The 27032-nt window shown below is 40.2% G+C and overlaps 1 protein-coding gene across 7 annotated transcripts in view; it reads right to left on the minus strand.

Moving 5' to 3' along the window:
• The window catches only part of CHD7 (chromodomain helicase DNA binding protein 7), a 145389-nt gene that overhangs the window by 52679 nt on the left and 65678 nt on the right, over window positions 1-27032 (minus strand). For all 7 annotated transcript variants that reach the window (XM_081873905.1, XM_081873904.1, XM_081873903.1 and 4 more), the window contains 4 exons: window positions 23466-23896; window positions 9832-9970; window positions 5671-5808; window positions 3524-3589 (listed from right to left, as the gene is read on the minus strand). In XM_081873905.1, the coding sequence (XP_081730031.1) occupies window positions 3524-3589; window positions 5671-5808; window positions 9832-9970; window positions 23466-23896 (774 nt within the window). The remainder of the gene's footprint in view (window positions 1-3523; window positions 3590-5670; window positions 5809-9831; window positions 9971-23465; window positions 23897-27032) is intronic.

A 27032-nucleotide genomic window follows, 5' to 3' on the forward strand; every position in this document is an offset into this window, starting at 1 on the left:
CCATCTGTCATGAATACTTTCAACTGAGATTCCTGCATTGCAGGGGGTTGGATTAGATGACCCTTGGGGTCCATGATTCCTTCAACTTCAGGACAGGGTTGGGGCCAGCACTGCTACTACTTTCAAGTACATGCCTTTCTAGTGCTGCACCCACTGCCCTCTCCAATGATTCCCCTCTCAAGGCGCCACAACATCTTCAGGAACATTTTACACACACTCAGATTGGTAGTGGAATGCCAGTATCCTCACTTTTGAGTACACTAAATATCCTGGCCAATCTACAACAGTGTAAAGTCATCAGAAATAGGCTGGAGTGACTGCATGTATGCATCAACATGTACAGTAGCCCAAGATCATTGCCAGATCCATCACCGACTTAGACACGACTCAAGATACCCACAATAGGTGGCAATCTCTATTTCCACCTTTAGCATACACTTAATTCCCTTGATGTCCAAAGATCCAACCTTCTCCCTAGCCAGTTTCCTCCTTCTAATGCCTTTAAAGAATTTAGTTACAGATAGGTAGCCGTGTTGGTCTGCCATAGTCAAAACAAAACAAATTCCTTCCAGTAGCACCTTAAAGACCAACTAAGTCAGTTCTTGGTATGAGCTTTCGTGTGCATGCACACTTCTTCAGATACCAAGAATTTGTGACACTATTGGTATCACACCCAACTCTTAGCTGGAAATAAAGTTAATAATTGATTTCAATATGACTCTAGTTTGACAAACTAATTATATTTTATTGGTGTCATATTCAATATTCATAAAAATAGTGTAACACAAATTATAAACAACTGGGGAATACGGTATTCCTCAGTGACAACTTAAAACTCCTTATTGGGCTATCAGGAAGCTCTGGAAGAGAAAATAGAAGAGAAAGCAAAACAGAAACCTAAAACGAACTAAAAAAATACTGGATTCATAGTAAATAATTAAAGGGACCTATTATCCCTCAATAGTCTTAACAGGATTTCCACCCCAAAGTGTATTAAAAATATGAATACAATATTTAAAGTTGGTTCTATGAGAGTGTTAAAGCCAACATTTTACTAAAGAGTAGAATTAATCCCCATAGTAAAATTTACCCTTGCGTCAGGCTGCAGCTGAATGAGGGATTCTAAGGACAAGTCCTTGAACCCAGTAGCATTTAACCCAGTAGCAAGGCTGGGGCGGGGGGGGGGGGGGACCAGCATTGCCTTCCTGGTTCCCCAACAGCTCAGAGAGGGAAGGAAAGAAGGGGAAGGGATTCCCTATACAGTTGCCCAAGTACTGCATTTAATCCCCATGGCCGAGGCTCAATGGAAATCACACATTTTTCTTCATGGAATCCCTTGGGACTGCTTCGCAGAACCCCAGGGTTCCATGGATCAGTTTGGGAAACACTGGTTTGTGGTAATTCAGGCCATATATTGTAAAAAAAAAAAGGGGGGGGTAACTTACAAAATCAGAGGGATAAAAAGGTATATTTTATTCTGTTCACTTGGGCATTTCCTCAGCTTCAAGAATCTTAACATCTGTTTTTCTGCAAATCATGCAACCTTAAGAACAACCCTGTGTATCTATCAGAACACAGCATTCTCCCCCATTGTTAACCATCACATCTGGTGTTCAGTGGCATACCCAACAGTGCCCCCAACCTGTCAGAATTCAGGCTGTTTATTGGCCTTTGTCTAGTACGATACTGCCTCCAGGCAGCAGTCTAGCACCTGCACTGCCTCGTCCAATATGGTTGACACAGAGCTGGGTATCATCAGCATTCTGACGACACCATGCCCCTAAATCCCCAGATGACCTCAACCAAGTGGCTTCATATTAATATTAAAGAGCCTAGTGGAGAGAAAGGAACCCTTTCATACCTTGCAGCATTACAACGGGGCCAAGCAGAAGCCCTCCTATGCTGCTTTCTGGAAGCTGTCCTGCAGGAGGTGGGCAACCACCATAACACCATGCCCTCAACTCCCACTTCATAGTGCCATGCAAGGAGGACGCCAGAGCCAATGGTATCAAAAGCTGCCAAGAGTCTGAAGAACCAAGAAGGTTGCACTCCCCTTTTCTCTCTCCCTGCACAGGTAACCAACCAGGGTGACCAAGGCAATTTTGGTGTCAAACTCAGGCCTAAAACTGAGTTGCAACCAGGATGCTTCCAGATCTCAGCTTATTACCAGAAATGGGTTGTTTAGATATGGGTCTATGTGCGTGATTGGCATGTGAGTGCACACATTTTCAAAGGCATTTGGTTGTTTCCAACACACAGCAGTGGGTGGTGCTTGACATAATGTTTCCATGCAATGGAATGCTCTACCCAGGGACATGTGCATGAGAAGTCTTGTGCATGTTCTTTGCATTAATACCTGAGGTAATCCCAGACATGTACCACGTGGAGTTACTGAGACAATAGGCCCAATGACAATGATGGCACTAGGCATTCTTAGGCATTCACTGGGGAGAGCATTCCACATACAGGTGGTCACCACTGAAAAGGCCCATTCTGATTTATGGCAAATGACAAATTCAGTAGTCATAGCTGGGAGAAGAATTAGCAACAACTTTACAATAAAGTATGACAAGCCTTCAGATTCCCATTTTTTAAAAGTAGAGTATATGGTCCTAGAGGAATCAAGGGACTACAATTTTTAATAATATTAGAAAAAGTTGAGCATCAGATAGTCAAAATCTAGCAGAAACAATAGAAAAAGGCCACAATATAAGATACCTCAGAGGTTAAACAATTCTAGACTGTCAACAGAGGAGCTTATTGGATGAAGGAGATTATTCACCAAAATAATGACAGTAATATGTATAATATGTTTCAAAAAATGAAAAGAACTCATAATTAAGAAACAATGTTTGCAATCAGAAACTAGTAATTATACTAAAAATATTCTAAAAACTGGAGCAAAACTTACACTACTTAGTGTTAACCACAGTTGAATGCTTCAAAGCAAAAATGAAAGTTTCTGAATGCCTCTATCTTTTGCCTCCTTGCACCAATGCAGAAAAAGTATTTGATGTTGTGAGTTAAACATTAATCCAGGCTAAATGTTCTTGGAATAGTGAGTTATATCACAGGAACAAAAGGCAGTGAACAAGCAGCATGCAGAACTTGTTGAGTCAAATATTCACATGACACGATGATAACACTTGCAAAAATACAAATCTAATAATACCTCCCTATAAAGATCCCACTATTACAATAATGGAGTGTCCCAATCAGTATTTTCCCCCAGTATTTTGTTGCTATTTGTCTAAGGAAGCTGTTTTGTGGTGTTTCATGATCTTCCACTGTGAGCTTCCCATTTTCCAATTTCCTTGCACAGTATCTTGCTCATTATTAAGTAGTGATTTAAATCACTGATTTAAAAATCGCCTTAATTTAATCTAGTGGGATAGGCAGATTAAACATGCATTTTCAGTTGCATATACAGGTTTTGAAAACCACTTGTGAAATCCATTTTTTTGTTTAACAATTATGAAATAAACAAGCACTTAGATATGAAGTTTTGTTTTGTTTAAACTACCTGCTTCTTGACTGTACGGCTACTCATGATTTTCTCTACGACAGGACCTTCAGCATCAGCAGATTCCTACAATTAAACATTTCACAGTAGTTACATGGGTGAAAAAAAGTGCAAAGGAGCAACCAATCTGATTATAGAGATCCTGATGAACTTATAATGCTTTCTTTCAATATGAGGGTGAACATTATGGAGTTTAGTTCAGTGGTACAAATTTTAAGAAAATAGCCTATCACTCCTTTTCTGGTGTTGCCGAGTTAATGGTAGCTGGGGCAGAATTGATATTCATGGTATTACCCCCCCTCCCATTTTCTCCGACTCCTCCCCTGTGTCTGAAAAACCACCAAGAAGCAAAATAATAAATAAATAAATCCTAGACTCTCTCTTGTTTTCCACATTTCCAAGGATTCCCTGTGTATATATATTTAGCAGTGTTTCACATGCTAAAAAGGGGCAAGAGAAACTGAAAGAGAAGGATAAAGAACTGGAAGAAAAGAAAAAAAGGAGGAAGAGCTTATGCTTCTGGAGCTACCAACATTAAGAGGAGCTATACTGGAGAAGCCCAAAGGCCTACTGAGTCCAGTACTATGATCTCATAGTGGGCAACCAAATGTCTATGAGAAGCTTACAAGACGTACATGAGTTAATAGCACTCTCCTATTCATGATCCCCAGCAACCAGCATTCATATGTAAAATGCCTGATACAGGAGGTAATATATAGCCATTGTGAGTTGTAAGAGCCACTGTGGTACAGCAGTTAGCGCCAGACTATGACTAAGATCAGGTTCAAATCCCCACTTGGCCACGAGGCTCACTGGGTGGCTCCAAGTTAGCCACCAATTCACAGCCAATAGGTTTGGCCTTTCTCTACCAGGAGAAAAATGTCTAAAGGCACATAATGCAGGTTCATAAAATTATTTATGGTGTGAAGACCGTTTAAGGAAGTTTTTCTTCTTCACTCCAAATACTAGAATTCACAGTCACCACTTTACAAAGAGGAGCATTAATAGGCAAGAAAATAAGCACAACACAATTAACCCACACTGCTTTCTACAAATTTGATTAGTAATTGATTTGGGATAGACACAAGGAAGTACTTCTTCACACAATTTATAGAACTCACTAAAACAAGATGTTGTAACAGTCACTCAGGTATCTTTTAAATGGAGATCAGATAGATCCATGAGGATATGAATGGCTACTAGTCACATGGCTGTATGGTATCTTCATGTTCAGAAGCATTTTGCTTCCAGTTTCACATCCAGCTTTCATGCTTGGAAGCATCTTGCTGACTGCTGTTGGAAAGAAAGTTCTGGAGTAGCTGGACCAAAGATCTGACCCAGAAAGCATCTTAAGGAATTTTGTTGTTGCCGTCATTTTGTTGTTACATAGCTTTGCAGTAATAATGACACCCTCAGTTTTGCAGAGAATAGGAATAAATTCTTCTGCAGTTGATCAAAAACATCAAATTTCAAAACAATATTGATGCCCCTTATCCACACACCTCCTCTTGGAGATATTCAGCTCAAGATATCAGAAATAAAATTTAAGAAAACTTAACATATTAATTACCAATTTAATATTTAAGTGTGTGCGCACTTTCAGCAATGGTTTCCCAAGTTAGTTAAGTGAAGCAGCGACATTAAAAAACTACTACTACAAAAAAAAATTGTTAAAGGAGTCATTTCACATTATCACCCTTCATTTTATTCAACCTATTTTATCCATCATTTACATTGCATAGAAAATAAAGCATATCCTGCTGGTTACTACAAGACAGTAATTTCATAAAGGGGTTCTTATAGTGCCTGACAGCAGGAGACAAGCTTAAGTGGTTTATTAAGTCATAGAAGCCAGACCACTGAATTCACAGAGGTAAATTCAGTCTCCTTGGAGCCTAGTTTTAGGCTTTACAACAGAGACCATTAATTTCACTAAATTGTGTTGAATTACATATTGTAGGCTTGTAAAGAAAACTTGAATGAGCACAGCCTTTAAGAACCTAAACAACTAATTTCCTTTGGCATGTTGAGCCAAGCTGAGATGGAAGTCCCTTGGAAGCAAAGTCAACACTTAAATGTTTTACAACCTAAATGGTTATAGAGAATTTTCAGTCTAACCCATTTGAAGAACATAAATATGAACAGACCTGTTGCTCAGACTGAGAAGTATTTGAAGGGGAGTTTCTTCCAGCACCATCTGCATCATCAACTTCTTCATCAGAAATCTTGAACTCAAGGTCTTCTGTGTAACGCTTTCTCTTAACCTGCCTGCTAGAGCGCCTCTTCTGAAAAAGAAAAAAAACACACCCTGCATTGTAAAATTTCATCCTATTGATTAGCAGAACTATAGTCCTTGAGAGAGAAATCTATTCCCCTTTGAAAGCAGAGGGAAAGAAGGAATTCAAGGGCCTTATCACAAAAGCAGGTTCCTACCCATTCTACAGAATGGGAAATGATTCTGCTTTTCATTATGAAGCACAATTAAAATTTTGCAGTAAATCAAATAAAAATAGAATAAATATATACTAGATGCCACAGGTGAAAGAGCACAACAGGAAAGAGGCCAGAGTGTGCCTCCTGGAGAAATTTCGCTTTAGAAGATTCCATATAGAGATTTCCATGCTACCATTTATAAAGAAATACAGTGGTGCCCCGCAAGACGAACGCCTCGCAAGACGGAAAACCCGCTAGACGAAAGGGTTTTCCGTTTTGGAGGCGCTTTGCAAAACGAATTTCCCTATGGGCTTGCTTCGCAAGACGAAAATGTCTTGCAAGTTCCCGCGGGGTTTTTTTCCCTTTCCCCCCCCTTTTCCTAAGACGTTAAGCCGCTTAACAGCTGATCGCTAAAAGCTGCTAAACCGCTAATAGCGCTAATCCGCTAAGCTGTCAATGGTCTTGCTTCGCAAGACGAAAAAACCGCTATACGAAGAGCCTCACGGAACGGATTAATTTCGTCTTGCGAGGCACCACTGTATACCAAATAAGTTAAAGTATTATTTGCTCAATGGTAGGACATTAGAGTGGAATGCTGCATCCAGTCTCTGGAGAGAAATGATTTTGATGGTCTGCACAAGATTTAGGGACCCAGAATGTTTACTGGTATCCCTGGGGAACAGGGGTGCCAACCTGAATACAATATTATGGGGGGCCAGGTAAGTCCCGCCCTGCATAATCGATCACATGATGCAGTTCATGCCCACCTCCTTAAATTATTTTATTGTGCGGGCCAAAGCCCCCATAGCCCCTAGAAGTTGGCTCCTACGCTGGGGAATTTCCCAGAAGTTTAGGCCAGGGATCTTATTGAAATCCTAGCTGGCTCTTGAATCAGGATATGAGTAGAGCTATCAGTACGATCGCTCCTGAATGTCTTCAGCAAAGTCATAGTGTTAATTCAGCTCCTTTGTATTAGGATCTGAGGGTTGTTAAGTGACAAAGTCAACAAATGGAGCACAGGTAGCAGAAAAAAGTCATGATGAATGTGGCCAAACACAGACTGGATTCGATCATACATACTACCATGTGGCACTGATGATGGCGGCAATGAAAGCCTGCTTTTCTGCCACCACTGCATCCTCACAGTGTTGTAGCTGTTTTAAGTGACCAGATGCCTGCTTAACACAAGAGCAACAAAATTAATATCTAAGACCCTTAAATAATCAATGTGCCTACTTGCTGCATTTTGCAGAAGAAAACTATTAGTATGGTCAGAACCCCATAGGGATGCAGCCAGACCACTACGTGGTCCTGCTATTATCATTAACATTATTTTCAGTTTGTGCAGCCTGAGGATGTTGACAAGCTACTTGGAGCATTGAAATCAATGACTGGCACATTGGATTCTTGCTCATCTTTGCTAATAAAATCTGCCACGACTGAGTATCTATACAGACCCTGTTAAGTAACTTATGTAGTTTGTTTACTTATTTATTTAAATGTTTAGATATTTATTAAATTTTTCTAATCTAGCCCATTAGTTCATCTCAGGATGGCACACAGCAACAATTCTTGCACACCAAAAAAACAAATATAATAATTTGTAATAGCCTAATTCATAATTCAGCATAAAAATATTCAACACCAATGAATAACATTAGCAGGTCAAACACTGAGCCACCCCACACACGACCCAAATGCCTGAGTAAAAAGCCAGGTTTTAACTTAGTGGTGAAATACAGCCAACAAAAGGCACAGCTGGGCCTCCAAGGCAAGAACATTCCATAACAGGGTCACTACAGCAAAAAGAACTCTCTGTACAGCTCCCAGAGGTGGGATGTGAGTAGGGCCGCCACCCACCAGCAGGCCATAATTCTTGGGCAGGAATATATGTGGAGAGGTGTTCCCCCAGGTACTGAGGTCCCAAGCTATTTAGTCTCAGCATTTTCATTATTGCCTTGAATGCAAACTGGAAGCATATTGGCAGCCAATGCAGCTTCTTTAGGGCCGGTGGACCTATGATATGCCTGAAAGGTTGAATCGAGGAACAGATTACATACTTGCTCCTTCAGGAGAAATGCAACCAGGTCTAATTCCAGCTACCTTGAAGGTGGAAGTGGTAAAATCATTATAAAGAAGACAAATTTAGATCCATTGGCTCTGGAAAATTAATCACCCAATCTCAAATTTACCATTTTTAATGACGTTCCAAGAACAAGAGGAATGTTCCCAGCTACAGACTTATCTTATTTTTGGTTTTGGGACAGAAACCACCGTGGTGGATTATTTACACCAGGGAATCAATGTGAAAAGTGTGGCCCTGTTGGTTTTGCCGCACCTCACAGCAGTTTTGTATAGAACTGACCATGGTATCCTGTCTGGGATGACAAATGGTGTTATGATCGCTTCTGGGGAATGGATCTAGATGGCGGTGCTGGGAGATTTCTGTTCCGTTCCTATACCAGAGGCTTTCAGGGTGCCTCGAGGTTCTACCTTGTTCCCCATGGTTTGTCAACATCTATACCAGAGTTGGGAAACCTGTAGCCCTGCAGATATTGTTGTAATACAGCAACTCCCTATGAAGAGGCAGGTGTGCAACTTGGGGTCGCTCCTGGATTAGCTACCTTCCATGGAGGCACCAGTGGCAGGAGGAGACAGGACCATTCTGCACTTCATTAACTGCTGTGCTTCAGATTTACTGGTCATTTTACAGGATGCATGCATTTTAAAATTGCTATTTTTATATATTATCACATTTGATTTTAAAACTGTAAACTGTCTTGTGAGAGCATTTATATCCTGAAAGTTAGTTTAGAAATCTTTTTATAAACCGCCTGGTCACTGATCACTACTGTGTTCCCATTTTTCCAAGCGTTGCCCTGTTTCAAATATAAATTTGCATATACTGCTGCATTTTTAGAATAAAAATGGAGAATGTTGGATTCTGCATTCAACACAACTTTCTGAACAGCCCCAATAGCCAATTTTGAAGCCATCTAACTTAGAAGCCTATTGTCCCCTGAAACCTGGTGACTGGAGATGGAGAGCCCTTCTGTTGTAAGTGTTTCACTTCAAAACTGCTGCTGCTTGTACTTAGGGCAGAGAAGAGAAAACAAGAGATATACAGTGGTACCTCAGTTGTTGAACATAATCTGTTCTAGAAGACCGCTTGACTTCTGAAACGTTTTGACAACTGAGGCGCAAAGGGCAGCCAGCAAAGTCAATGGAGAAAAAGGGGGGGGGGAACGCTGTTCGACTTCCGAGGCGTGTTTGAAAACGGAAGCAATTACTTCTGGGTTTTCAGCATTCGGCTTCCGAGACGCTCAAAAACCAAGGTACCACTGTACAATATTTGGATCTATTAAAAAGCTTGAGGTCTCATGTCTAACTTGCATCTTTATAGATGATGCAGGGCAACTGAAAAGACTCTGAAGTTGAGGACCGTTCTTAAACAAGACTTGGAAAGAGAGAATTGGTTTCTGACTCACTAAATTTTTAGGAATATTTGAGAGTGTCAATCAAAATATATATGAAGTGACTCAGTAGGCATTATATACTTGGATTTTGAAAAAGCTTTTGGCAGAGCCACTCATCAAAGGCCAGTAAGATAATTTAGTTAAATAAAAAGAGAACAAGTCCTCTTATTGATTAGAAATTCTTTTAAAATGTGATGCAGACGGTAGGAATAATAGGAGAGGAGGAAGCACAGCGGCTCCCTTCCAGAATCCTAGCAGTGCTAGAGAAGGAAGGGGAGCACACAAGCTCAAGGCTCACTGTTGCTTTTTCTCCTAACACTAAACCATAGTTCAGTGTTATTTCTAAATGAGGCTGTTGTATTCTATAATTATGCATGAAAATATAACCAGTGGTATTACCTGAACTCCTGCATCATCATCTTCTTCAGGATGTGGTGATCCTGGTGGTGTTTTTTCTAAATCTGAGTTTTCAGAACCTTCTTTTCCCTTGTTGACCTTTTTCTTCACAGCACTGGATTCCAATTCTGGTTTCTTGTTACTAAAACGTGAGTGGTTGAATAAACAAAGCTTTTTACACCACATGGAATGGAACATACTTGAAACCATTTCATCATAGCTACTTCAATAACTCCAACCTAATTCAAAATGTTAAAAATGTATTAAATGCATCCTATTACTACTACCTGTTAAATCTCTGCAATACACTTTTCTACTAGATTCATCCAGTAGAGCACAAAACTTAAAAGAAAAAAAGCATGCTAGCTTAACAGCCAGTGCCTATTAGACACACAGGAGCTTAGAGTGGGATGATTTATAACAGTACAGTGGTACCTCGGGTTAAGAACTTAATTTGTTCTGGAAGTCTGTTCTTAACCTGAAACAGTTCTTAACATGAGGTACTACTTTAGCTAATGGGGCCTCCCGCTGCCACCACACCTCTGCCACGTGATTTCTGTTCTTATCCTGAAGCAAAGTTCTTAACCCGAGGTACCACTGTATTAAAAAAACCCAGTGTATGCTAAGGGCTTGTGTTCTTGTTTTTTTCTCTTTTATAAGTCTTCATATTTCTAAAAGTGGAAATCATACCACAGGATGTGCCTTGCCATTAAAATGGGGGAAAGGACAGAGTTGGATGACATGCAAGAAAATCCTGCCCTAGTAAAGAAAGTCCTGATTCTCCTAAAACCAGTAAGGTTTGAAGGCTATACACTCACTCTGACCTCAGAATGCCGACAGCAAGCAGGTAGAAGTTTTTACTTGCCAGAACAGGGTTAGGTGCTTCCCCTTCAACATATCAAAGCCATGCTAGAATTCAAAGCTACCATTATCTTCAACTTGAGGTTTTTGAATACCATATGCACAATGTAGAAAGCAATAAAGAAATAAAATTCTGAGTCAGCTCAATGTGAATGTTAGGAGTATTTTCTACGGAAGCAGCTTTCCTATCAAAATTCTTATGAATACGCAGGTGTCATTCCTCTGATACATTTTGCAATTCTCATTCTTTCTCTCTCTTTCCATCCCTCCCTCTCTTTCCCTCTCTCTCACACACATACAGGTTCTTGTGTGTAAAAGTGCAACTGTATCAGGAAGATGAAATAACATATATATCCAATATTCACTTCTGTCCCCCTTCCCAATTTTAAGTTCCTAAAACACCTATATTCATTGCTTCTGCCAAACATATTTGTGGCTTTTAACCTAAATACTCAAAATTAACATCAGAAGAAAAAAAAGACAGGAGATATCTGAACATTTATAAACTGAAAACACTGTGTTTCATATGATAGTCTATAACATGAGGTACCTTAATTAAGTGCTCCATTTCTTTTTTAATATAGCAGTTGAAGAATACAAATTTTAAATATTTGTTATTTAAACTCAGATTATGAAGTACAATATACGCACACACACAATGTCTATGAGAACCTGACATTACTAAGAATGTTTGATATCTTTAGAAGGGATACAAGACAATTTTTTTAATCAATCTGTACAACAGTTCCTTTTGCAACTGCCCTAGTGTGTATACTACACATGGACAGAAGTCTCCCCTACTATGAGGCTCCATTTCCAGCATTTATTTCCGCTCTAACTGCCACAAATTATACAATACTACAGCTGAACACTGGGCCCCTTTCCTTTCATCTGCACGCCAAGAGCAATCAGATTACCCTGGTAACCAGTGGTCACATGACCAGCACCTGCTCTTTTGGCTGGATGCCACTGACTAAAGCCATCTGCTTCCCTCAATCAGCTTTCAAACATTCTCAACACCTGCGCTGCAGCATTTTGTGGTTTCTTTTATCAAATCAGTGCAAAACTGCTTCCCAAACTTTACATATTTCTCAAATTTGTTTAAATCAAAGGTAAGCCTGTCGTAGTTGAGCTGCTGCCAGGTAAAGCAAGTTGACAGGCTAGTGCTTTTTGCTGGTGACCTCTATAAATCAGAGCTAAGCATACCATTTAATTTAATAACAGTTAGTGTACCCTGGGTGCACTACTGCATTTGAGTAACTGGCGTAACATATTGAAGAACAGCACAGGGCAGGTTTGATAAAATGTCAATTTGCTGAAAGGCTAGAAAGTGCTAATGATTCCGTCTTTTCTATTGTTCAGGACATAAAGAATCTCCAAGTGCTTGCAACATAGGAGGTTTCATGCAAGCCACATAGTGAAATTTAAGCAGAAAATCTGTATATTCAGAAAGCTTCCTCCCTTCTAGCTAGCTAGTAATAGGTAAGAGTATGAACTAAAACCTTTTCATCACTGGCGACCTACCTCAAGTGTAGATAGACTTCAGTTCTGCAGAATCTACTTTTGTTTTTTTACTAGAACCTCAATGTCCACCATCCATAGCAAAGTGCACAATATTGGCTCAGGGAGACAGGCATACAATTAAAAAGCAGGGTGCCTTCAAACACATGCTCAGCCCAGGAATTTGTTTTCGTTCACAGGACTGAGCTCTATCCTTTCACACAAAAATTCAATCCTAATTTCTGCCCAAGCTTTATTTATTTCAGCAGCCTATTTTTTTGTTTCTGCTTTATTGTTGCTATTGTTGACTGATGGAAAGTTGGGAATCTTTATAAATCTACTGAGAGTCATCCAGTAGATGCTGATTTACCTTCTGCTCGTCCATGACCTATATAATTCAACTTCCCTCCCTATGTAGTATTCTGACATGGGACTTCCAATAGTTGTTATATTCCTTTTAAACAGAAGCACAGACGCACACTATTCATACAAGAGGGATGACAACACACCTAGAATCCAATTTATTTCAACTCCAAATTTCAGACAAATAGCCAAGCCCAGGAAACCTATCTGTTTAATAAAATATTTGAAGAATTAAAGGAAACAATTTGATAAGGATTGTCTGCATTCTGTAGCAGGCAGTTTAGAAAGAAAAGTTGAAGATATGCTCTGTCTCAGCTTCAGAGCATTTACATCCCTGGTCTTCAGCTTGGTGATAAACAATATAGATTTCACCTGCTGATTTGGAACATTAACTGTCTACAATGGGCAACAATTACTTATAATCCAATTTCAAAGGCATCCTAAAGGTATTCATAGCCGCATTTACCTGCAGGTACTGCACATACACCCTCCCCCCCCCCCAAAAAAAGCATAGCCATTATCTGCATGCACACAATAACATTCATACACCTAATCACTGTATTCATAATTAGTACATTTGGGACAACTGGAGACTGCACTGCTCTTACAAGTATTATTTATTGTAAAAAAAATTATAGAGGGGAAATTACAAGTATTTTGAGAGCTGCTGTAGCAAGATATTTTGACGTTTCACACATGCACAGAATCAAGCCTAAGTTAAGACATCCTATACAACATGGATAAGCTATGTCAAGTATGGTATAATGATGCGGAATGGACAAAATAGCACACTAGTAAAATAAGGTTAGAGATAAAGAAATACAGGGAACACTAAAAAGAATAGTTAGCAACACAACAGCAGAAAAGGCTTCAATGGCAGGAACTACAAAAGCAACTACTGCCAAACATGCAGCTGAGAAAGAAGCAACCAACAGGGCAAAATTAACCAATCCTGAAGCAGTAAATTTAGCATTTGATGTAATTGGAAATATATTTGTTTACATGCTTATCCTACAAATTTCCCGAAGCTCGAGGACAGGCTATGCTGCCATCATCATTTATACATAAAAACAAAGAATTCACATATTAAACAAGTTTGTAAATTACTAAATTAAATAAACAGGTGCTAAAACACAACACTCTTTACTACTCAAGCCCTGCCTTCAAAAGGCTAGTCAAACAAGTATGAGAGTCTAGTTTCTCTCTCTCTCTCTCTCTCTCTCTCTCTCTCTCTCTCTCACACACACACACACACACACACACACACACACAGTGTGTGTGTGTGTGTGTGTGTGAATTCTACAATCTTCAGGCACTTACCATCATCATCATCATTTCAGCTTATTAGTTGCTTAATACAAAATGTCTTTATACCTATATACAGGAAATACTAATAGGTCAATAAACCTCGTACTTTGGCAGGGGACGGGGACTAATCAATTGTGGATCTCTAATTGTGGGTCTTCTGCATCATCTAGTGGGGTATTATTTCTTATGCTTATATGGTCAACATTTGCCATCCATACCATCCATGCCAGCTTGAGGGGTGCCAACTTGAATAAAATATTGGGGGGGGGGAGGGAGAGATAAGCCCCACCCCACTTAATTGATCACAAGATGTGTTGTTCTCACACCATTTGAATGGCAATGCAAACCAACTTTGTGGGGGCCTGGCCCCCTCAACTAGTTTATGGGGGAGTGAGGGGACATCTACCCCTAGGAGTTAGCTCCTATGCTTGGGAAATATGGATGCCTTGATTTATATAGGTGTGTTACCGCTTGGGGGGTATATTGTATGCTGCATGCGGCATGCTGTAATACCCTACTACTGTAATGGTCAGTGATGGTGAGATTGTCAGTAATGATAACTATACTTCCATAAACCATTTTTTAAAAAATACTTTGGGAAACTAGGCATAATCTCAGGTACAATGGGCTCAATATATACAGTCGTACCTTGGAAGTCGAACAGAATCCTTCCCGGAAGTCTGTTTGACTTCTGAAACATTCAACTTCCAAAGCGCGGCTTCTGATTGGCTGCAGGAAGCTCCTGCAGCCAATCGGAAGCCACAGAAGCCTTCTCGGATGTTTGGAACACTCACTTCTGGGTTTGCGGCATTGGGGAGCCGGAACGTTCGACTCGCAAGGCATTTGGGAGCCGAGGTATGACTGTACATTAAGACCAGCACATTAAATTTTGCTGAGAACACTGTTAGTAGTCAGAGGAGACAAAAAAAATGTACAAAAATATCAGCAAACATTCTGTGCTAGGAGATTGTGTGTGATCAGGCTTTCACCTAAGCCAAACCATGACTTAGCACAGGGGTCGGCAAGGCTTACCAGGCATGGGGCGGATCACTCCCACAGAGATCCTCCGTGGGCCGGGCTGGCGCAGCACGATGCAGAAAGTTGTGTCTGCACATGTCCATGGCGCCAGAAATCGCGCCTGCGCAGAAGCAATTACAGTGGTGCCCCGCAAGACGAACGCCTCGCAAGACGGAAAACCCGCTAGACGAAAGGGTTTTCCGTTTTGGAGGCGCTTCGCAAAACGAATTTCCCTATGGGCTTGCTTTGCAAGACAAAAATGTCTTGCGAGTTCCTGCGGGGTTTTTCCCCCTCCCCCCCTTTTTCTAAGCCGCTAAGCCGCTTATCAGCTGATCCGCTAAGCCGCTAATAGCGCTAATCCGCTAAGCCGTCAATGGGCTTGCTTCGCAAGACGAAAAAACCGCTAGACGAAGAGACTCGCGGAACGGATTAATTTCGTCTTGCGAGGCACCACTGTACCAGCGTCTGGGCATGCACAGAAGAGATTTCCGGAGCCACGGAAGAGAGTCCCCGGGCTATGCTGTGCCAGTATAGGGCAGTGTGCGGGGACTCGCCGAGTGGGCAGCTTGTTCGGGGGTGGCTCGGGGGCCGGTTAAACAGCCTCCGTGGGCCACTTTAGGCCCATGGGCCTTAGGTTGCCAACCCCTGACTTAGCAGGAGTGAGAAAGTATGTGGGCTCCTGGTGAGGAGACTACAGCCAGTTCTCCCCAGTTTTTCTGTTGCTGTACCATGGTTTGACTTAGCGTGTCACCCAGACCCAGGCTCATAGTTTAGTTCTTTCCAGAGAAATAACGAGTTGTAACCAAGGTTTGTCCTATGGTTTGAAGCTCATGGTTTGTCTGCGAGATCTAAACCATGAGACTGGATTAGGATGACACACTAAACCATGAGACTGGATTAGGATGACACACTAAGCAATGCAATGCTATAACTCAGCACAACAGCAGAATGACTAGAAAGGAACAAAGCAGTGACAATCTCTCTGGAAGTCTGTACATTTTCTTGTTTGTGCTAAGCAGCTAAGCCATGGTTTGGTTTGGTTTGGTTCAGTATAGTGTATGAATGAGGACAGAATGATCTGCATCAGTTAGAGCTGTTCAGTAGTGGAACAGTCTCCCACAAGAGGTGGTGGACTCTCCTTCCTTGGAGGTTTTAAAGCAGAGGTTGGATGGCCATCTGTCATGGATGCTTTAGCTGAAATTCCAGCATTGCAATGGGTTGGACTAGATGACCCTTGGGTCCCATTTCAACTCTATGAACCTCTGGAAAATCAAGGAAAGAAACACGTAAAGCATATTACAAGGACCAAACTCACAGGGGCTATCTATGACAGAGGGTTAAAAAATTCTCATAAAATGGAATTGATGAGAAGTTTTCCTATTCACAAAGTGGCAATGTCAAGAGCAGATACAGAACGAACCCACAAGATATAAGGTCAAGTTACAGAGAAAATAAATTTCATCAGTGTCGGGTATTCCCAATTTCCCCTTTCCAACATATTAAAAAGCCTGACAACTATGATTACTTTGGAATGAGATTATCTAGAATTAGAAATCAGTTTATTTGCATCCAGACCCCAGTCAGATACACTGAATAAGCACCAATGAATCAGAAGCTGGATCAAATGAAAAATGGAACTATGGCTTCTAACAACCAGTCTTAGAAACTGAGATATGAAAGCTAGGAGCTAAATGGCCCCTTAAACTTAGGTTATGAGCACAACGGAATGTCTAGGCGCTTTTTGAATAATAGGAATACAAAACAGAAAATGAATGAACAGCAGCTAAAATATTATGTTGATTTTTCACATGGTCTAGTCCTTCCCCAGCCCACCCCCACTAATACTCAGAGCTCAGAAATAGCTCACACTAATGAAATTCCTGTCGCAAAATGTGCCTAGAACAACAGGAATTTCGAACACTATGATGGTACTGAACTTCATGTCTCTTAAGCATCATTTCACACTTAAACATGATGATAATAAAAATAAGGATTTTATATACAGGATAGATTTTACAAAGGCAACAACCAGAGTGCTGGCACTCTTTGGTTCCCTTCGCACTTCACCGAGATGTATTCTATCCCATAGAATAACATATATTAAAGGACACTGCAATGATATAGGTATACTAAGTGCATAGATCTTTCAGACATCTTTTCAGTAGATTGCATAGCAGGTAGAGAGATGTACTTGAGATATTTTCACACACCCACACCCACACCCACACCCACACCCCAGCTATGTTAAACTTGTAGAGAAGCATAAGACTGTAAGCAGGATCCTGCTGGATTGGACCAAAGGCCTATCTTTTCCAGTGTCCTGTTACCCAGAGTGTTTAATTAGATACCTATGAGAAGACCACAAGGAGGACTTTTTTTAGTATGTATAACCTACCGTGGGGTGTTAGAGGAGGGATAGAATATCTCTTGGGGGACATGTTGTGCTCCTTGTGGAGTAGTTTGTTGGTCTTAGGTCTCCACCCTGCACTCAGGCCTCACCTGTGGCTCCTAGAAGCTGTCAGCATGTGACTGTGGCCACACCTCAGGAAATGGCTTTGACTGGCTGGCTAAACCAGGTGAGGGTAGCCAATGAGTTTCAAACCCTTGATTAGTTAGGGACTTCCCTAGCATGTGAAGACAGCTATTGTGATTAGTGACCCTTGGCAGCCTCATTTTCAATGAATTTGTCAAATCCCATTTTAAGGGGTCACTACTGACCAAGCATCTTCCATGAATGTGTGAAGGGCCCTGTTTGCACCAATGCAAAAAGAATTCTGTGTTTTAAAAAGTTTTATAGCACCCATTCAGAGCTCAGAATTATGTAAGTTAACTTAATTTTCACAGCAGTTTTATATTCACAGTCGCATGCATACATTAAATTATATTTCTACCTATAAGGGTGCATTGTATTGGAATACTAACTTTTTATAGGAATAGACTATTAGTAGGAAAGTGTTTGAAGAGTGTGGAAAAGTGACAATCACTCTCTCTCCTCAGAATTCCTAAGTGCTCTGCTTCCTCCTCCCACTCTATCTTATTTCTTTCCTCTCTCATCTTGCAAAATCTATCCTAGGTCTCTTATACTCCCCAACCTTCCACAGGTAAAAGGCTACAGAGTTTGGGTGTGCAACTCTCAGACTATTCAGAGGCTAGATCACTATGCTGTTCAGATGCATTCTTTCCCATGAATAATCAATGAATAATCTAGGGAGAAAGATAGAAGAAAAGGAGACACTGGAACAGAATCATAGAATTGCAGAGTTGGAAGGGACCCTGAGGATGATCTAGTCCAACCCCCTGCAGTGCAGGACTCTTTCACCCAATGTGGAGCTTGAACCCATGACCCTGGCATTAAGAGTCTCATGCTCTACCAACTGAGCTCTCCCACACTGAGTTATCCCAGAAAATGAATTCAACAAAATTACCTGGTCCACCTTTCACTACACAAATCTATAGATACACATTACTTCACTTTCCATCCTTCCATCCTACAGGTCAGAAGGGAAAGAGACCCTTCAAGTGCAAAAACAGAAGCAAGCCTACTAGCTATCCCCAAGCAAAAAGGAAAATGCTCTTCTTTCTCCCTTCCTCTAAAGTTGTCTAGGGTTGTATGTCCTTAACCTTCATGGACCACTGGACCAACTATATAAGCTTTCTATTGAAACTTCTGCAGCCCTTCTGGGGCAGTAACTATAAGCTTATTGGCACATACAAAACCACACACTTCTCAACCCAGAAGACCACTCAACCAACTCAGTTCTTGGCTGCAATGGAATGCACAGTTGGAAGACTTACTGAACTGAACATTTGGGATACACAACAGGCAGCAGAATTATACAATTTGCAATCCTTGTTTACATAAATAAATGTTGGATATTTAGTTTCACATGTCTCATTGAGTTGCAAAACACCATTGAGAAAGGATACTTCAGTCTGATCACGAATTGTCCTAAAATTGTGAACAAACTTTCTCTTAGTTTTGAGTTTCACAGTAATTATTTCCTATATTACCTCTGCAATTAAATACTATAAGAAAAATGTGGCGTGACAAACACCAAGGAAAACCACAAGAGTTTACTTTCCCAGCATGCTCTGCCTTTACTTGATAGGTTTCATCACAATTTCTCAAGGTTAAGTCTATTCAAATTCTATCAACAAGAGTCAATTCATAGTCATCTGTACTCTCTCAGAACACTGCAGGTTTTCATAGCTTACAAATTTAAATGCAGAAAACATTTTAAAAACAGCCAAATAAGATTGTCGAAACACTGGAAAATACTGAAAAATCTATACCAGTTTTGAGAAGAAGAAGAAGAAGAAGAAGAAGAAGAAGAAGAAGAAGAAGAAGAAACTGTTCCAGCAGTGTTGACCCATCCCTCTTAGAAGTACCGTAGTTCCTTAGCCCGTAGACTTTAGAAAACAGAAATTTGTTCTTAACATGATTTTTTGTTGGGTTCCAGCATGGGTCCCAATTTGGTCTGTGTGGCTGTTTTCCTCAAACCATGTCCAACTGACCTCATATGTGAAATAGGGTTGCCAAGGAATGATCAGAAGCCTTAAAGTACTGGTCGGCAGTGAAAGAAAACTAGCATTGATCAACTGTAATATCATTGGGAACTCCATAGCAAGGGTGATTCCAGTAGGCTTCTTGGGAGCCATGAGCAGCTGATTGGCACTTGCAGCAAGAACATTAAGAAAAGACTGCTGGATCAGACCAACGGCACATCTAGTCCAGCATCCTGTTCTCACAATGGCCAAACAGGTGCAATCAGAACCTGAGCCAAAGAGCATTCTCCCCTCCTGTGGTTTCAAGCACTGGTATTCAGAATGATATTGCCCTGAACTGTGGAGGTAGAGTATAATCATCATGTCTAGTAGTCACATACAGTCGTAACCTCCATGTATTTGTCTAATCCTCATTTAAAGCCATCCAAGTTGGTGGCATTATTTCTTCCCATGGGATTGAGTACCATAGATGGATTTGCACTCACTGGGGCTTGCTGTAAGCACAAGTATCCTTTTGCATTGCTGGCTTAAATTGCAGGTGATGGTGCAAAGGCTCTTCCTCTGTAGGAGGAGCTCAAGCTGCAGCCACAAAGTAACTTTTCACTTTTAAGTCATCTGATGACACTGTGACTAACAGATGGGGACCTCACCCACCTGTCAAAATGGCAAAGTGTGCCTCTCTGTGTTCAGGACGGTTATGTTCCCTGCCCCTAGTCTGCATGGACTTTCAGTGCATACTCTCCATGCACTGGTCTTTTCCAGACCACCTTGGAGATGCCAGAGCCTGAATCTAGAACATATGCTCTACCACTGAGTTATGTTATTTTCCCCTAAAGCTTCATTCGGTTGGAAACTGCTGTAATTCATTACGAATGGACATTAATAGCATGTGTGCTCACTTAATTCTTCCACAGAATATTGGAATAATAAGCATAAAGCAGGGCTTACATGTTTTTATATACCAATAATAATTATAACCGAAGTATTTCTCATTCAAATATCAATATATTATAAACGATTCCCTCCTGTCATACAGAAGACACAATGAGGTGGCTTCATATGCACAAAGTAGCATTCAGAACTGTCCAAAAGATCCTGCTGCCATATATATCAAACTTCTTCCTGCCCCTTTCCACAGCCATGCTAGGCAGACCCCCTGACCAACCCTTACATACAGGTTGCTCCCATAGGGGGAGAAGGGCCATTTTCAATTCAGGGTAGTCACTGTCAAGGTGTACGATACAACCCTTACTTGGGTGGGAGGATCAATAATTCAACAGGATGTGTCCTAGGGGCTGAGCAGAAGCAAAGTAAGTCAACTGCCACCTTCAAGGACACATCCTTACAAGCTGGTGACAGGCTTCAGATACAGCTGTACACCTGCACTTCGCTACCCATGCAAAGAACTGCCTCACACCCTTAGTTATGCTACAGTGCTCAGAATTTATCCTTAGTTGAATAGATTTTAGTATTCTTATTATTTTATCAAGAAAATAAATGATTGGTCTGATCAGTTCAGTACGTAACTGGTTCTTGGCAGATTAATGATTTAGGCTATTGATTAACCTAAAACCTTGATTCAATTATGAGTTTCTTAGCCTTTGGCACTACCTGGCATATAAAAACAAGTTTTCCTCACAGATGTTGCACCGCTTTCAACACAGTTTCCATTAATTCAGTAAGCTAGCATTAGTACAGGCTTTAAAATGTGCACTTATAAACAGGTTTAAAACCCATGATTAACACTACACTTTTAATTTGTTCATGCTACCTGTATAATGGTTCAGGGTGTTTTCCAATAGGCCTAAGCTTTCATTAGCCATTTCCCTTCTCTATCAGACAATACACAGTGTTAACAATAGAACACTTAATTACAGAGTAAGTACAGCAACACACTCATGCAGCTAAGAGGCAGGCCCTGGAAGTAACAGATATAAAGCTTCTTCCATAGATGCAGCCAATAGAAAGTTCTGAAATTCCACACAAACTTTGACAGGGTGACACAAATCAACCTCATTTTAGGCTATCTTTTGTATTCATAAAGACAAATAAAGAGTCAAGTTTGCATGCTATTATTTCTGTTTGTATTTTTAAAATATAAAGTATATAAATATTTTAAATAAAAGAATGAATAAATAAATAAATTCAAGGGCATCATTCATTGGGATGAAATATCATATCCCTTCCCCACAATAGAAGATTAGGCCTCTACACTGACAGTTTTTCTCTTGGTGTCAATGCAGGTACAAAAGAACTAACATTTCCATAGAACAAAACCTGTAATAGTTCTTGTCCCCAAATAATGTAGGCTCTCTTCAATTTGTGCTCATGCAAAGTCAGTCATGTTTTCAAAGCCCAAATTACTTCCTCCAAGTGTATTACATATATGAGAAAACTGTGATCCACTTAATTTTCATTAAACTTGTTTCTTTTCCAAGGCAACTATAAAGTCTTATTGATGTTTTCCCGTTCTGCTGGGCAGCTACATAGGTTCTTCCATTCAAAAGGCAGACAGTTAATCAACCCAGCTATTAAGATCTTTGTCTCTAAAATCATCGCCCAGCTGAGATATGGGGAATTGCTGTCAAATCTGAAATAGAGGTTCTGCAAAATAACTTTAGATTTGGGGGTTTCCCTGCAGTACACCGGAAGCCCACCTCAGAGCCGACTTGGGCCTTCCCTCGCTAGCAGCCAGAATTGATCTAGCCCATCTGAGATACTGGCACAGGCTAAATGCCTTCAAGGATCATACTCGTACTAAGCTCTGTTGGTTAGAGCAACTAAGGACAGGGGGCTGGGCACAAAAGTTCCAAGATAAGATTAGGACTTATAATCTCCAAATAGAGAACTACTTAACCCTTAGCCCACGTGACTTTAGAAATTGGATTTTTGATCAGGATGCCAACCAAGACAGAGCATCCATCATTGCTGCCCACTACTCTACTTGGTACCCCCACATTCAAGACCAATCATTCAAGGCCCTGTTACCTTGAGACTCTGACTTTCCCACAATCACACAGAGCCTTAGTAAAACGAAGATTTCAACAGATGCCCTTGGCATATTTAGAGGGGATCACAAATGTATTCATGGATGTAATCAGGCAGAGGACATCACACACCACCTGCTGACTTGCCCCTTGTATACAATGGCCATTTATATTGCCAATTCTTAATCGGCTTCCAGGTCAATCTGCAAAGGAAGTGACAGTTGAACTCCTAGCAGATAAACATCTATATATTACACACCAGATAGCCAAATTTGCAGTGGCAGTCAAGAAGCTCCATTCCAGCTATGTGAATGCACTCCAATCTTAAGTCTTAATGTTGTATATTTATTTTTATATTGTAAACTGTGATTACGTGTAATATTTTAGATGAAAATTTCATTTTATTCTCTGTCGTCCATTGTAAAGGCCTTTGGCTATATACAATAAAAAATGATTGATATTAATGTTTTGTGACATGGAAGATACAATTTCATCTACTGCATTCCAATTCTCCAAGAGCTGACATCACCTAAGACTTATAATCATGTTTCTAAGGTAAGGAGTTGGGTAGATTATGCTAGTTTCTTTAGTTGTCTTTTGTATTAACTATGCACACCACAGAATAGAGCAAGTACATCTTTGTTCACATAACTGAGCAGAATCTGAAACCGTCCTTTAAAGTGTTATAGTGCTATGTGTGACAAGCAATTCTTGTTCTAATTAGGGATGGGGAGGGGCTTTGTGACAACAGCATTCCTCCTTTTTAATTCATTCAAAAATTTGCATTATTGATTAAAATCAAAGCCTATGATTCTTTGCCTAGAACTGTGCCTCTAATACATATCCCTAAAGTATCTGCCATTTCATACATAAAACAAGGAAACCAAAAATGAGTGCCACTACTAACAACAAAGGGGTAAATGTCACTTTAGTTCATGTCAGTTAATCCTAATAAGTATTCTGGAAATCTAAAAAGAAAAAAAAAGATCTTCCATTTGTTATACGTACTATATGTTTTCAAAGCACATAAATCTATTTTAAAAATAGAACATATAAAAGATTTTTTAAAAAATAAATTGGAATACTAGTACATACCTTGCCTTTTTGTTGGCCTTGGGTTTTGGTGTGGTGTTTTTTGCTTTTTTCTCCTTTGGCTCTTTAGGGATCTTAGGGGTTTTGGGAGTCTTGGGTTCCTTAGGCTCCTTCTTCTCCTTAGGTTCTTTCGGATCCTTCGGCTCTTTTTTCACCTTGGGTTTTTTCTTTTTCTTTTTCTCTTCCTGGGAACAGTCTAGAGATTTCCTGGTAGGATCCTGGCTATCAATCCCACTAGGAAAGCCATCCTTGCCAAATCCTTTGCTGGGACCTTCTGCAACAATGTGATTGTTTTTCTTTTTCTTTTTCTTCTGCTGTGGTTGCTGCTCAATTGATGGAAGGTAATCATCACTTTTCAGTAGCTGGGCATTCGGTCCACTAACCTGAGTCATGTCTGGCACTGGTTTCTCAAGGAAGGGTTCTGACGGAGAATGCTAGGAGAAACAAATGAGGCATTAAATTAATACAACTTTAAAATTCAGCCTTGGAAATCTTACTGATTAAAGAAAATGTTGCATTTTCTTTTCCAGGAGACCAGGCAGTCATTCGGAAAACAAAATTAATCCAACATTTAGAACAGTCATGTTAAATTATTAATATGTAAGGTCTACACCTATAAAGAGAATTATTATATCATAATTACTTAATGATAAAAGTCACATTAGAAACGGCTTTACTTCTATTACAACAGAGTACAGCAGAGCACATGGGGCCACTAATACCCTGGTATGATTGGAAGAAAACAGAAAGTGATCAGAGATGACAGGTGATCTGTATGATAGCAAGAGGATACATGTACTTTTCTGCCAACATTGGTGTAAAAGGACCTATTTACTGCTTTATTCAAAGTAAATGAATAGCTGATAAGAATTGCCTTGACCCATTTGTTCCAATTATATTTAGTGACTGATGGAACAATACACAGACAAGATGCTATGAACTAAGGCATGGGCAGAAATGATTTAAAAAAATTAAGCTGTGAAAAAATAAGTATTTCATCCACCAAAAAGTCCATTTATTTTTAAAATGTATGTGATTCTGAATAAAAATACATGTATAGCTGTAAAGTTCACTAAAGTTCTCCAAATAAGGTGCTTCTCAAAGTGACTGCTCATAGGAGTACCAAAAGCATTCAGCAGCTTTCTGGGTCCCATCTATCCTTATAAATACAATTAATGAAGCAACCGCTATCATTTTCTGCTTCCTCTACTTGTACTAGGATTAGACAGCCATTTTCTCATTTGTTTGTTGTTATCATACAACACTCCCATTTTCTCATTTGTTTGTTGTTATCATACAACACTCCTCTTATTCCTAGTCACCGCTGTCTAATTCCAATCTCATTTCAATTTCTTCTTCTAATTTTTTTGTCTGATTCTCATACCTAGGTTTGGTTTTTGTTAAGACTTACACCAGGGCTAATAAATCAGAAATTATTCATGAGGTATTTTCTTGTTCTTGAAAATATGTTCATCATAGAACTGTTGGTGAACTCCAACCGCCCAGTTTGGACAAATGTGTAGATCGTTTATTGATTGCACTCATGCACCAACTTTCTGCAAAGGCATTCAGGGCACTTTATAATTTAAAATAATAATAACCCCACTCCCCCAAAAAAAGTTGCAAAAGGTAAAACAGATACAGTGGTACCTCGGGTTAAGTACAGTGGTGCCCCGCAAGACAAATGCCTCGCAAGACGAAAAACCCGCTAGACGAAAGAGTTTTCCGTTTTTCGAGGCGCTTCGCAAGACGAATTTCCCTATGGGCTTGCTTCGCAAGACGAAAACATCTTGCGAGTCTTGCGATTTTTTTCGCCCCCCCCCCTTTCTAAGCCGCTAAGCTGCTAAGAGCCGCTAATAGCGCTAATAGGGTTGCTTTGCAAGACGAAAAAACCGCAAGACGAAGAGACTCGCGGAACGGATTCTTTTCGTCTTGCAAGGCACCACTGTACTTAATTCGTTCCGGAGGTCCGTTCTTAACCTGAAACTGTTCTTAACCTGAAGCACCACTTTAGCTAATGGGGCCTCCCGCTGCCACTGCGCCGCTGGAGCACAATTTCTGTTCTCATCCTGAAGCAAAGTTCTTAACCCAAGGTAATATTTCTGGGTTAGCGGAGTCTGTAACCTGAAGTGTATGTAACCCGAGGTACCACTGTATATAGTTTCAGGGTGCTGGAAGTCTCCTCTGTGAGACAGCTTAAAGGACTGCTTCGTCCCAATTTCTCTTCCCAGATAATGGAGGGCACATACCTGTACCCAGCTCTCTCCTGCTAAAGTTAAACCATGTGCTGCTCTCCACATCTGCCAGTTTTCCAGGCAGGTGGTGTGGTGGTTAAAGGGGAGGGACACAGATACACAGATTTTTCTGCATATTATCTTTCCAGTAACTTGTGAGCAACCAGCCACTTCACCTACCTTTCCTACTTATTTTTTAAAAACTCTTAAAGCCACTTTACCGTAGTGATATTCTACAAATTATCATGGTATCTTCTTATTTCAACTCACTTTGTACTCTAAGCAATCAGTTCAGCACCTTGGCTCAAAATTTAATCTTTTACAGGAAAGAAATCAGTAAAGATTAAACACAAGTAGTCAATAATCCTGTCTGATTAGCAGTAAAAAAAAAAATTTTTGTACTACTTGAAATGGGAAAGGTGTTCAAAAATATTTCAGTATTTATTAGATTTCCATAACCCTAAGTCTTTTAGAGAAAAGCTGTTTTTGTAAACATTTAACAAAGAACAGATGGCCTCTTTTAATCATGTGGAAAAAACCTGGGGCTCACATTAATACTCATATAACAGACTACTGGACTGCATCACCTCCCTAACCAGCCGCATGATACCTTCCTCAGTAATGCTATTAATTTTACAGTTGTTGTTTTGTCATCCATTTCCAGGATGACACTTATTCAATACAATTAAGGGCTCTCCCAAAATCTCATTTAAAAGAAGGGTGGAAATTCCCATATCATGAAGGCCATTTTAGCACACAAATATCTACTTCCGGTATTAACTTGTAACTCCTCACAAGTTTTATTCTGTCAAATGAAGCTTATTATAAAACTTTTGTTTATTTTTATTTTATAATCATATTAATGCTGCCTCGTAATTCTCCACCCATTTGAAGTAAGGTTGCAATGCAATGCAGGTGGTGAAATACAGCGGTACCTCTAGTTACAGACTCGATCCGTTCCGGGGGGGGGGGGGGCTTCCGCATCCCAAAAAGTCCGTAACAAGAGCGCCGCTTCTGCGCATGTGCAAAGCATGCAGAACGCTTCTGCGCATGCACACACGGCAAAACCAGGAAGTATACAGTTAAAGGTTTGCCGCGTTCTCAAGCCAAAAAGACACAACATGAACCTAACGAAACACGAGGTATGACTGTAAAGTTACTTTTCAAATGTATGGTAATTTCCAGATTTGTTTGCATAGTGGAAGAAATCCCAGAATGTAGGTTGTGTGTGTTAAGTTAGAGCAACTTTCTATATTGTACAAGGCCAAACAGCCTCATATGGGGGCAGCAGGGTTTGAAATAATGTGGTACCAAAATATCTTGGCTTTTAAAGGTC

The sequence above is a fragment of the Podarcis erhardii genome (genome assembly GCF_964252035.2).
Source record: "Podarcis erhardii genome assembly, chromosome: 8".
Classification (NCBI taxonomy): Eukaryota; Metazoa; Chordata; class Lepidosauria; order Squamata; family Lacertidae; genus Podarcis; species Podarcis erhardii.